Here is a 14,417-nt window from a genome sequence, read left to right on the forward strand (position 1 = left end):
ATACTTAATTTGACTGATTTAATGAAAAATGCATCAACTTTCACTCTGTGGTGTCGGCCCGGTACAATTTCTCCTTCTTTGCTGTAGGTAATAACACACTAAATAGTTGTTGTTCTTTATTCTATATAAAATTGACCTAATTCCAATGACCGCAGCACACATCAGGACCCATGTTAAATTTCTGTAAGCTATATTTTCTTGAAGAATATTGTCAGTACTAACTAAAAATCAAATTAAAAATGGGGGTCATGTTCTTTATGATTTCCCACCCAATGTCATGGCCGCCAGTCTGGAATAGTTTTCCGCACAGAAATGTAGTCCTGAAAAAAAAAACACGAACAAAACAACTGTTAAAGACATCAGGAATGACACAAAATGTTTAACAAGTCAAAGTAGAGATGGCTTCAAATTGGGAACTTCACATTTCAAAGAACTGCTTCCTAGGATACAACGACCCGGAAGTACTTCAATACCTGGGTGACACCCTATGTGGCAAGTTGACTCTTCTTAACAGTATATTACTACATTTCCAAGTCGGCTTTGGAAAAAATAGTAAGTCTGTTTTTTTTCGCATTGGTTTTATCTTCATTGTTTAAGTCAGTTGGTTTCTTTCGTTTAACTTTCGATAACTCTAACTGAAACATTTCTCTAATTATTAAAATGTGAACCGTTCTTGCTTTTGCTTTGCTTCTGAAAATGGTTTAGAATCTGCGCGGCAGTGTTAATCTCCAAATTTGTCTTTTTAGATCATAACTGTGAGCTGTTTTTATCGCTTTTGTTGGAATATATATCTAAACTGCAGTTCGAAGGTTAAAGTTTAAAGAACTTTTTTTAAAACCATTGAATTACCACAAAAGAAAACAAAATACACAGCCAATATTTGTCATAAAACATATTGCAGGTTTAATAGACGCAGTGATCATTTTGATACTTAATCATACTATAAAGAGGTCGACCGCCTCAGTTGTCGAGTTGTAAGATCTCTCTCACAAATGACCATGATTCGAAGCCCGAAACCGACCATGTCTCTTGTGAAAGAAAGTGGACATTTTCTTTAAGAAGATTTGAATATGGTGCCGGTCCTTCCCAGGAACGATGGTTCGAGAAACTGACCACAATACAACTGGCGTTAAATTTCATAAAATGAAATAAAAATAAAGACAAATAAGTTGAAGGTAAAATCATTTATGAATGCATGCAAAAACGTTGACACTATAAAGTTTCTTAGTAAGTTGTTGCAAAGCAAATGACACTGAAAAAGAATGGAAGCCAATTTCAGTCCCTTTCGATCTACAAAAAAGATGAGAATTGGTTTCAAGCGTATACATCGCAGACCGATTACTCATTCAAACGACTTGGGACACTTACATGCTCAGTAAAATGATATTCTTGGGCTGTATAGGCTATTCGATAAAAAAAACTAATTTTTACCAACAATATCATCGAAACAAAAACGTGCCTAGCAACAAACTAACATTTTTGGTAAAAATAATTTCAAACATTTGGTAACAATCAAGGCAGCCGGGTACAATCATTCCAGGTTGTAATGCCTCAATTCATATCCAAAAATAAAAGAACTCTTATCAACAAGAATTTTTCTTAAATGCATTTTTATCACAAAATTTCCTTTTTGAACCCATTTATTAAATTAAATGTACTAAATGCACTATACTTGAAATTAATGAAGAACAATAATCCATAAAAAATAAAGGAGAAAAGCGCTACCTTTCCGACCAAAAGTAAATAAAAAATGACCATATTTTGAAATTCGAAATGATTTTCAAATTTACTTTGATTGAGAAGTTGAACACCAAAGCATACTGTATGGGAATAATTAAGGGTCATTGAAACACAGGACCAAAATATCCACCCTTTGCGATCTCCTACAAACCACGGCATATCAGCTGTGAAAGATTGAAAGTAATCAGCATTATAGTCAAACAATTTCTAGAAGTAAGAAGAGATGGACAAAATGTGCAATGCTTAAAATATGCCAATGTAAGGTCGTGCTATAATAATGTTATTAGTCTCACCGGAAAAGACCGCTCGCCGCAGTTATACATGTAAGGTCCAAGATTTCTCTGGCCTCTTTCGTGGCGCAGAAGGTTTTTTTTTTTTTTTGAAATATATGCCCTTCCGCATTCCTGGCACACAAATGTCTGAAATGTAAATGCGCTTTAGTACTACAAAGGTAATAATAATTCATATTTTTAAACCAAAAATGACATGCCGAACAAAATGTCTTAAAATAAGATATCTGAAAATAACATTTACATTTCGATTTTTATTTTTTGACAACTAAATGACGCAAATGCCAGATGCGCAAATGTATTTTATTCAGCCTAAAAAAGAATTCAAAGTTAATGCGACTGAAACAGAATTCAATATAAACTGATGCTTTTTCAAAAACTTAACAGTATTCTTTACAAAGGTTACAAAAATTATCCGGACATGACATTTTAGTTCTCGTTAGAAATGTAGTACATAAAGTGAAAATTGATGCATTTTCAATTAAATCAGTCAAATTAAATACTAGGTAGTTCACCTTAGGTAAAATTTCATAGTTTACAATCGGCGAAAAGCTTTCATTTGTCATAACCATTTGAAATTTACCAGACATACAGCTAGATTTTTCTTAAATTAAGCAGTATAAACATGGAAAAAAAACTTAAATGAAGCAGGTTAATGAAATACAAGACTTCCAATAACAAATCTTTTAATCACGCCCCCGTCTTAGCATCAAGAAAAACGGACCCCTGCTTAGCAATTTGATAAGTAGTCTTTTATGGCCTTTTAAAGGGTTTATCTATTGAATTTGCGAAATGTCCCCCGTCTTAACATCCTCAAATTTGTTCACTTCAGATGCGCGGTTGCACTTTTAGAGAAAACGAGCGGACTTTGAAACAAAAAACTTGTAGCCGAGTGTTGGATTTTCATATGAGACGGCACTCATCTATGTTTCTTTTTATTTGAACAAGTTGGTGAAAAGATATTTAAGAAAATGTTACCTTTATCGAGGAACCCGCCATGTTTTTGGCACCCCAGATTAGCGAAAAAATCACGTGGTACATGCACCCTGATTTACGGCGCACGTTGTCCTGACGGATGGATATCTTTTCAGGGATCTTGTTACCTATTTCAACAACCTCAGACGGACTTTGTCAGGGCAGAGGTAAAACGTTTCTAATATCTTAGAGTTGTTTTACTGCCTATATATTTATTTGAGTTTGACCGATTTAAAAGAGATTCAAAATTTCATTGGTCAATTATCCTAAACCTTTATTAGCAAAACTGACAGGCAAAATGTCTGTCTTGTTTGAAATGCAGCCGAAAAACACTCTTTCAGAAGACCTATCCAAATTGGGACCCTAGTTGAAAATTGTATAAATGTCTTGAGTTTTAGTGCTTTGTAGTGTAACTGAACTATCATCATTAAATATGTATGAGTTCAAATTCTTAACGTTTTGGTAGACGGCTGGACTTGGAATATTAATGACTTTTAAAGCAGATTGTTTTACCTCAATCGTAATTTCTTCAAGCGCTTTGTAAATGTTAGATGTTACCTCGTATTATAAATTTATCTTTTCTGACCTAGTTGAACAACTAGATATATAAAGTATACTTTTTTAAACAGATTTGAATAAGGAGTGAAACTGATATAAGGTTTTTAAATTATTGTCATAATTTTTCTTCTTTTCTACAACACTGAATAATATTAATGATAAATGGACATTTAGTACAGCTATCGTATTGAGATAAAAGCATTAAATTTAACAGGAATTTTGCAGATTCCATATTTTTTAGTCAATTCTTTTTATGTATATACATTTACTATGTGAATGTTCATATTAAAAGTTTAAAAAAAGAAAATCCAAGTTCCTTAAAGTATGATTACTGCTCTTTCGTCTATCTTCGTTATCTAAAGATATAGGCTTTTGTCAAAATCTCCAAGTGGATGATAAATGGTTATGTAAAACAAGAAATTCTGTTGAAAAGAAATACTTAGATGTGTAGAAATGTTCACCTTCAATGGAAAATATTTTAAAGTTTTTTTTAGAAGGCTTCTAATAGGTATTGCACATTTTTCCTATTTAAAGATCTCAATGATAAAGTATAGAATTTTAGTATGAAGGGTAGAAAATGCGTTAAATGCTGCTTTAATGCGATCGATCGCATTTGAACCTGGTGCACATTTTAAAATGCACATTGTCATTTTCCAGCTTCTATGTAAGGAATACGATGATCACCTGGTACATGTTGACAGCGTAATAGAAAACACTCTCCTTAAAGATCAACTGAAGGAATTAACAGGTATGACTATTTGTAATCATTTCGTAAAAGACGTTCCCGGCGAAATGATAAAAAATATCAGTTAACATCCTTTTACTTCTTACTTAGAGGATAATATAAGCAAGTGACATGTCAGTATAAAATATTTTATTATAATTATGTATTCTTTAATGAAATAGGTATTTAAGAATTCAGTCGCAAGTCTAGATTTTGAAACAGTACTGATATGATGTACTCTAAAGGGAAATACATTCATTTTAGTCACGAAAAGAACTTTCTGTAAAGGTCCAGTATTTGGCAATTCCGGCATAAAGCATTATGCTCTAAATTAATGTATCTAAATGTTACAATTGTGCAAGATTGGTAAAACTACAGAATATTTATGGTAAAAGTCATGATACTTTTATATATTTAAGCGGTCACCAGAAATCTCTGGGGTAGAAAAATGAATGGGGTGTCAGGGAAAGGGGAAAACATGGATGAATATTAACAGGGAAAGCCTTCCTAGACCGCAAACCACAGAAGCGCATGCATGGATGCGCACAAGACCAACACACAAACACATACACACACGAATGCGCGCAGGTTCACACACATAGCAAAGCAGAACAAACAGACAAGAAAGACAAAAGGCACAAACAAATTTAAGGAACACAGTCGGGCATCGCTCAGGGACAGCCGGTGGTAAAATCACCGTTTGAGTGCTCTTTCAAATGTATGGTGGGTACTTAACCTCATAGTGAAGAGGAGAAGAGGGGGGAGGTTATGTGATGGTCAGCAAGTGGAGAGTTTTTTTTGTGGGGGGGAGGGTGGGGGCGGGGAGAGGATAAGGAAGTAACACCACTAACAAACAAGACACTAAACATAAAATATAATACGAAACGAAAAAATAGCAAGTTCAAAATTGGGGTACCACCTTGGAATGGTCAGTAATCTGTGGATAAACGCATTTGGGGCATGTCAACCTCATACTTACCCGATTTTCAACAAGTAAGACATGGTAGTTTAAATACATGTAGAATAACTCCTAACATTAGTGACAAAATACCAGATTGGTTAAATAGGGTCAGTCTGAAGAATATGTACACCAATGTACGCTTCATCTGGTCTGTAGTCAGCGCATTTAATGGCACGACTAAGCAAGCTGCGATAGTATGCTGTAAAATAAATCGCCCAATGAGATAATGTATAAATATATAATGTGATATTGTAATATTAGAGTGTACTGATTTAGAAAACAAATCAAAAGTTAACGAGAAATATGTTGCAGTTACTAAAAGTTTAATTCACAAAATTGTCATAACTATGAATATGCTAAATTATTAAGCGTCATTAAAATATGCATTATAATCATGCCTTAGGTAAATAAAAGTTTCCATACACCAACAAGAATTTATCTGAAATTACATTCTGATGCATTTTGGTATGAAGTCATTTTGTATTACTTAGTTGTTTCAAAAACCATGCACAGTCAAACATTCCATTTGTTTGATGTTGAGACGTTTCTTTTTTATTTTTCAACACCCCATGTTGTTCATTCCTATAACCCATTACAGATCAGCGACAGGCAACAGAGTACACATTTGTGAATATATACATTTAAAGAAAAACAATGTGTCCTACCAAAACTAATGAGTCATCCTTTGGACTTAATTATTTTTAAAATAAAAAACGTTTTGTACCCTTTGTCACAGAAAACAAAACAAAATGCTATTGAAGATTCTATATGCACATATATAAATGAACCAACCTGAAGTACAGATCTATCCATATATTATGCAGTCACATCAAAATCTGAATATTATACATTTTTACAGTATTCTTTTCAGGAAATGAATAAACTGAATACCATTGCTAGTCTCAGGTGCCTAAATAAATGAGATTATATCTTATGGAACCTAGGATCAATAATCCTGAATGTGTCAATAATACAACATGAAAACGAGAAGATGGTAAAATGCCTTAAAACAAAGGCTGCGATAACGATTATAATATCTTTCACATACAAATGCAAGGTAATGAATGACTAAGTATGCATTCAAGAAGATTTATTGATATCTTATATCATTTTTGTGTTAAACTTATCAGTGGTATTGAATTAAACATTCTGTTCTCTATAGAGAGTCAATATTGGATTGGTTTAACGGATGTCGAGACAGAGGGGACATTCAAATGGTATGGTACTGACGACGTGGCCTCATTCACAGACTGGAACGATCGCCAACCCGATAATCACAGTGAAGGTCAACATTGGGCTGTATTTCATGATGTAATGAATCATAGATGGGATGATAGAAGATGTGAGATTCTTTTAAAATCGATATGTGAAAAGAAAACAAACTAAAATTGATCGAAAACTATTTTCAAATATTCAGTAGAAATATATGAAAAACTGTACCTATTCAATAGAAATAAATGAAAAACTGTACCTACCAATTTACAGCGGGGTTATTTTCCAGCGGGGGATGGGGGTGTCCAGCAGGCGTCAGGATAGCCGGTTATCCAGTGTGCTTTTGTAATAAGAAAAGATATGTAGACAAGTGTTCAAAGTCTCATCGAGTAAACAAATCAATATCAAAACATCATAAAATTTCATATACATGTACTCTTTGTTAGAAATATTAGACACAGTTCAGAACATAATAAAACATTATCAAAAATTCAATAATTACAACGCATTTAAAACTAATCCACCCCTGTTTAAACTATAAACTGCTTTAACATTTTATAACACAAAGAAGTAGAATTTATTTCTAAGACCTGTTGTACGACTTTGAAAGTAGTGACAGAAAGTAAATGACCCAAACATCCTAATCCCTTTTTCTTACCTATTTTTATATCTTGCATATAATTAAAATTTATTTGTTGTTGGATTTTTGAATTTGAAGCAACCAGTCTGCTATTTCACTCTACCACAGTTTTTATTTGTGGCTGGCCTGCTGAGTTTGCTGTGCTCCCTGCTTCCCGGAAATCAACCCTTGCCATTTTTTAGACTCAGTATAATTGTTATATTTTCTGGTCCCTTTGAATCATGGAATATATTCATTTTACTATGATTAAATTCTATGAGCTAGGGTGGGTATGGTTGTTGCATATTTCATTACTTCTCATGAACTGACTAGTTAACTGTTTGATTTCTATGTTTCAAAAGTATCTTTTCACAAATTTTATAACTCGGTAATTAGTATAAACTAGTTCACCGAAAGAAATCATATCACACAGAATTTGATTAAGTAGAGCGATTTAGTATAAAATGAATATTGCATATGATGTAATACACTGCATACGTAGTGAAACTAAAATATATTGCTTTAAAGGATTCAAGACTATGTGTCAATTAAAGGCAGTTTAATAGTACAAAAGGAAGAAATAATGAAACTCAAAAACAAAACAAGTCATCGAACTAGGTGTCATATTTTAGATATTGGGATTATATTGAAACTTCTAATAATCATCTCCATAAACAGAGCAAGACTCTGTTTCCAACTAGAATTAAAACAAGAAAAGTTCTTCAATTCTGTATTAATTAATGAGGAGCATAAAAATGCAGCTGCACTATTTAATAAACATATCATTACAAGGGAACATATATTAATATCATTAACATTATTTTATCCCAACTGTAACAAAAAGCTATCTTATACATTTACCGGACTCTATGATACAAAAGGACCAGAAATATAGTAACTACACTGAATCCAAGTACGGGCAGGCCGACACACGGCACTTTAACGATTGTTGTGTCATTGTTAAGGGGGATTAAACACTTTGTAATATTTTAACAACCCACATATGATTTTGATATCTTGGTAAATGCGTGTAAAAAGTTCCTCCAACTTGCTTAGAAATTGTATGCCTCTATAATTCGCAAAGTCAATACTATCGACACCCTTATTTGGAGGAACGATAAAACCGTTTGATCAAACGTCACAAAACTATCCGACACATTATCATGTATTAAGCAATAAAACGTAAAATAAGTGTGTCATTCCAATATACAAAAAAAAAAATTGTTTAGATATGTATTATGATATTCGTTGCTTTATTGAGTTCGCTCAAAGGTATTTCTATATTAAATTCTGAGAACATATTTTGCATTTCTCCATCTATAAAACGTTAATTTAAATATAATAAATTTTATTCTAATCCGCTAAACAAAAACGACCGTTTGGATCATTAACAGAGTTAAAACGTATTCCGCCAAATTGTTTTATTGTTACAACTCTCACCAATACAGTTAAGCATTTTCGAACCTAACCTCAGTCAATTTGTTTGTGTTAATATTTCTATATAATGTATGTTCATGTTTAATATTTCTTTTAAATTCCGCTCTTGGTTTACATAATTAAATTTGTATATCTTAATTGCGGTTGCATGTAAACTCATTATTCAATATTCAGATCGTCATAAAATTGCTTTCTTTTCGAATCGCATTCATCATCGAACCAAAGACTTTCTCCTCTTTGCCTATTGTACTCGGGAGGAAATGTGATATACTGTTTACGGTTCTCTTCGACGACGTTGAACATATATCATCCATTATTTTATTAAATTGAAACAAAAATTGATCGCTGTTTGAAGGGCTTCCAGTATTACCAAACTTTTCTGTCAAAGCATCAGATGATAATTTTACATCATCGCAATCCCATTTATGTTGTAATCAATAACTTTCCGCGTGTCCCATTATCAGATTGAAAAGTCGTTAAACTGAATGGCAGTTCATATCTTAGGCTCACGAACATTAAAAGAAACATATATGTCAATAAGTGACTGGCTACAATTTATATAGCCAACAAGACAGCAACGAGAGCTCTAGACGTAAGAGTAAGAGCCGACGCCGGCATCATAACCTGTTCGTCCATTCATGATGTAAACCTGTCCGCTTAGCTCAATGTGGAGTTCGCAAATCTACGGATCGCGGGGTCGTGAGTTCGATCCCCGGGTTAGGCGTATGTGACGATTTAATAAAACACATTGTATCTGAAATCATTCGTCCTTCACTTCTGATTCGTGTTTCATAGCCGAAACATTGTTGAAAAACGGTGTTAACCCCAAAACAAACAAACAAACATTCATAATGCATACGCCGCTCTCTCTGCAAAATATATTAGAGGTCTGTCATTTCTATTTATAACTGTACCTTGAAAAGCCCTTTGAATGTAATAAATCGTACATAATATTCCAATAGTATATTTGCATTTAAATCTAACGATGCTCATACTCCTCGAATACCTGCTACATGCTACAAAGTATAAACAAAGGTGGGCGCAGCTATCTTGGTTTCACCGTAAGTTCCGGATTTATTTTCGGAGAGAAATTTTCTTTGTACGAGTTTAGTAAAATCAACGAGAGCCAAATAAACCATCCCAGATCAAGCGACTGTTGAAATGACCCTTTTTTATAGACCTCCATGTACATAAACGTATTTACTAAAACAACACAAAATGCAATGTTACAGGTGATATTTTACATTGGAACTCTTTTATTTAAAGTCTGTCTCACAGTTTGGACCTGCGATAATTATGTTAATTGCTTGTAAAGTTACTAGAAATAGCATCATTAATACAAAAAAGTCAATACTTCTAGGCATGTTTTTCTTTTCTTTTTTTGAAAGTATATTTTAAGTTAAAAATCAAAATGTTGTGATTTTCCTCATTGACTTACGTTGTGAAATGACGTGATGTCAATACCAAGATGGAGGCGTCAATACAAACAAATTCACATTTTCCCAATGATTTAGTAATCATTTCCGTTGAACCTGTTCAGCATTTTTTTTTTGAAAATGATTTTTATCTTCACTTAGTCGAAACTAAGAAACTGTTCTAGATATCAGTTAAATGCAAGTCAAATACGTATCATTATTTTAGCCATAAAAGAGCAGCCTGTAGTCTCAGTAAATGTACATACACACCATTTCGTGCATTTTCATTTATGTTCCAATATATTGGTTAAAGGATTGACGCTGCCAGTTTTTAGCCCGAAAACAGTGTTTACAAATGGATACTGATTGATGCTTTTTATAAGGCTCTTCAGTCAAAAGATTCTTTAAAAGTTATTTCACACATCTTTTTTTTGGACGAAACAAAACTAAACATGTCAAAAACTGAAACCTGTCATCCCATGAAATTGCAGCAACAAATCCATATGCTTTATTACTTTAGACCCTAAAATATTTCTGCCAGCATGAAAGCAATTTTCCAGCCACAAGTACGTATAAAACGTTTCTAGTATGAATGCAATGGTGACAAGGGATAGTTATTCCTCAAAAACAGCGGGGAAAATTGAGTTGCCGTTAAACTAATTTGCGACCATTAAAAATCTTATACAGAGGTTTTGCTAAAATGACTTGCACTTGCCACAACTTGCCACTGCAATTCTCCATGAGAGGAAGTCATCCGGATTGCTTGAAACTCGCACATCATACTCCAAGTAATTCAAATTGACGTTTAGACATGTCACCTTGACATTCAAATACTTACCTGAACATAACTGTTTCATTTCTTTATGGATCCCTATCGTAATAACAGGCCTTGGAAGTCAAGTTTTTCAAAGACAAACACCAACCAAATTTATACGCAACTTATTTTCCAAATATACTGCGCCGACCGTCTTTTCTAAAGATATTTCTTGTTAGTTTTATTTTTGTTTGGACTATTTGTAGAACCGGGCCGTGGATATTAATGAAAGAAGTCCGGACACATACATAATACGTAACTGGATTTCAACAAAGTACAATACGGAAATTGCTTCTGTTTGTTATATCTAGTGTGAAATTCAAGTCGTACTTCTTACGTAGTTTATGCAGGTGCGTAATAAAAGAAAACAACTCATGAATACGGCTATCAAGAACACTCAGCTCAACTCGCATATAATTGTGGGGAAACATACATATTACCCCATCTTAATTTACAATTATAATTTATTTTTTAACATCATAGATATAACTTCAAAACAATAATTCAAATAAAATATATCACAGTCATTTTGGTTTAACAAATAACGATGTGCTGAGAAACATATACAAGCAACCAAACAAGAAAAATGTTAACTAAAGCATATATAAACACAGTTCGATGAACTGTTTCCTTAGCTGATCATTTGAACGACGTATTACTTAGTAAATCTATAAAGAAACGTGTTTTACGTACATTAAATATCATATCAAAACTCATCAATAAAACAAAGTTTGTTACTTGAAAGCAGACACAAAGAATTATTTTCAGTTAAATCACCTTACACATTTAACTTATTTTGAAGAAAAAAGTTAATGCTGAACACTATTCGTTATTCTTTACCTACTCTGGATGTTAGACTTTAACACGACATGGCATTCAATAATGAATTAAGTAAAGTTTAATCACTTACAATATTATTTACAAGAAACGTCAATGTGCATTTTATAACTGCATATATGTACGACCTCACTGTATCTAGCTACATGCACATATTCTTAAACTGCAACATTCTTTCAACAAATAGCAAACAAAATGAAATGCTTGCATAATATTAGCTTATATAGGTAAAGCTATATTTAGCTTAAGTCGTTATCTAACTAAAGGTAATGTAAATTTATATTTTCGGAAACTCAATTCGAATGCTATATAAAGAATTTTTCCACTACATCTAAAATCAAAATGGTTATTCATGCTATTTTTATTCTTATTACTCATAAGAAAAAGACATCGCAGCAGAAGGACAATTTAAAATGTTGAATTGCATTTTTACCCTTTTACAAATATGATATTGTGCTCTGACACTTTTAATTAACATTTTCATTTAACGTTATAGACGATCAGACTTGGAAGGCAAAAACCTGATCACTGTATTTAAATGAAAACTTGAACACTTTATAAAAACAACAGTTTATGTATATATAGCAAGAACTGAAATTAACACTAAAAGTAGAACAACCATTATGGCGATTATAATGATACATCGTATTTTACATTTCTTAGTAGTATCAGTCTGTGTCGTTTTCGGGTTTGCTGCAACAGTAAAATTATTGTTATTGTCTTCATCAACAACATTCTGACAAATTGGAATGTCTAATTCTATAGCGGTTTCATCTAAAACATTAACTTTTAAACTCACTTCCTGAACCGTTTGCTTTTCTTGGGATGACGACTTATCCGAATTTCCAGAGGATGTAAGATATTTACTTTGCCCCAAGGAACAACTTGTGGACACTGTATCTGTATCGCCGCCCGGTTTGGAGTGTAAACTGATAGTTTCATCTATCACGCTACAGTTAGAAACAAAATTTCCCATTTCCTGAAATGGGCGCCTTCCTGATGAATCGGTTGTGTTGTCATCAATGTTATATACCTTTGCAACATTTTCCGTATTATTATCCTTGACAGATACTGGTATTTTGTTAATTGTTATAGCAGGAGTAGGCGTTGGCTTTTTCACACTTGATTTTCGATGCCAGAATCCTCCTGGTGAGCCATTGCGAACATAAACCGATTCGCCTCCATTATATGTGGTAAACTTGGATGGAGGAATATAAAACCCCTCACTAACATATATTTTGTCACACTTTCCCAGTCTCTCCAGGTTCCGGAAAACCCAAAGCCGCCTATTATCTGCTGTGAACCATTTATTGTTATGCTTTACAACTGATATAGTTGGTATGCTACCTACAGAGCACCTGAAAAAAAAATGAAATGACATTTATAATTGTACACATTAGTTTGTTAGAAAAAAATGAATGAGATGCAATTTCGTATAGAATGCATACATTTAAAAAAGGTTGTAGTGCACAATAAATCTTCTGTATTTGATATAGGTAATGTATAAGACAACATGCAAAATGATAGGTGTTGCTTGCACCCAGTGAGGCATTAAAATGTCTGCTTTATACACGAAAACATTGTAATAAATACTTGCTGATTTTATACAAATTGATAATAAAACATTATTACAGATATTTAGTCAGATTACTTGATTTGCAGAAGAGATACAATAACTAAATAAGGAAATATATAATCGAAAACTTACCTTCCTTCGCACAGTGCATCAAGTGTTTCGCCTATCGGCTTATATTTATGACCGCAATTTTTATCAAAAACATTATTAATTGAATCTTGAGAGAAGAATATTTCTGAAGGTTTTAGATACATTGTGCTCGAACTCTCCTCAGTGCCAACAATTATGCTTTAAAGCGAATGTATATATTTTTTAAAGAATTGGATCGGTTTTCCCCATAATTTGATTGGCCACTAAATTGTGGTATTTCCAAATCCCTGTACTCGCGTTTTTCTAATATATTTGATGAAATGACCTCGAGTTTAAGAAAATATTACTTATAGTGAGGTATAAATAATTAGACCATTTATCTATACAATTAAATGCGTATTCCAAACAAAATGTATTCATAAAATCAAAAGTTTATTATGTTTGGCAAAATTCACAAGACAGAATTTTAAGTACGTTCATATTTTCGGAAAAATAATTTTGCATTTGCTTTATCGATAAAAGATTGATTTAACACAGTGACACGTTTATCTTACAATATATTTACATCGCAAGTCTAACCTATTTTAGCTAAAGTACGTAGTCATTCTTTTGACGGTTAAACAATACTCCCGGTTGTTTTCAAAAATATAAATATTCAATACAATTTATAAAGCCTAAAATGTTCTATCGATAAGCAGTATCATTGATTATAATCACATGATCAAATAAAACATTACTTGTTCCTTCTTTCTATATAATTTTAGGTAGTCTTGTATAATTATAACAGATTTTTTTGATAGCAAATTCGGTTTTACAACCACCTGTTTAACCAGGTATTATGGTAGACAGATAAATATTTGAAGAGTTGGAAATTCTAATTTGAAAACTAAAAAGAAATCTACAACTATATTATCCGGCCAAGTCTAGCTAAACAGCAGCATGTATAAAACATAAGATATCTGTGAGTACTACTAACTGTATCAAATATGCATAGTATTTGTGTATATAACATACTATGTATTGTTGAGACATTTATAAACAAGATTGAACATATTTCCAAAGGAAATAAATTTATGGCAGGAAAACCTCTTTTAAGATCTGTAAAGAAATAATAGATATTGGATCATCATTTTTATTTATGTTTCTCAAATAGTGAAAGCTAACCTTGT

The 14,417-nt window shown here is 32.6% G+C and overlaps 1 protein-coding gene across 1 annotated transcript; it reads right to left on the bottom strand.

The window, feature by feature from the left end:
• Positions 1–11,227: 11,227 nt before the first annotated feature.
• On the bottom strand, positions 11,228–13,717 carry LOC123558238 (uncharacterized). The gene is made up of 2 exons (XM_053544835.1): positions 13,291–13,717; positions 11,228–12,940 (listed from the first exon to the last, which is right to left on the bottom strand). The coding sequence occupies exons 1-2, from the start codon at positions 13,410–13,412 to the stop codon at positions 12,154–12,156; spliced, it is 909 nt and encodes a 302-aa protein (XP_053400810.1). The 5' UTR covers positions 13,413–13,717; the 3' UTR covers positions 11,228–12,153.
• Positions 13,718–14,417: the final 700 nt, after the last annotated feature.

Source organism: Mercenaria mercenaria, chromosome 5, assembly GCF_021730395.1.
Source record: "Mercenaria mercenaria strain notata chromosome 5, MADL_Memer_1, whole genome shotgun sequence".
NCBI classification, from domain to species: domain Eukaryota; kingdom Metazoa; phylum Mollusca; class Bivalvia; order Venerida; family Veneridae; genus Mercenaria; species Mercenaria mercenaria.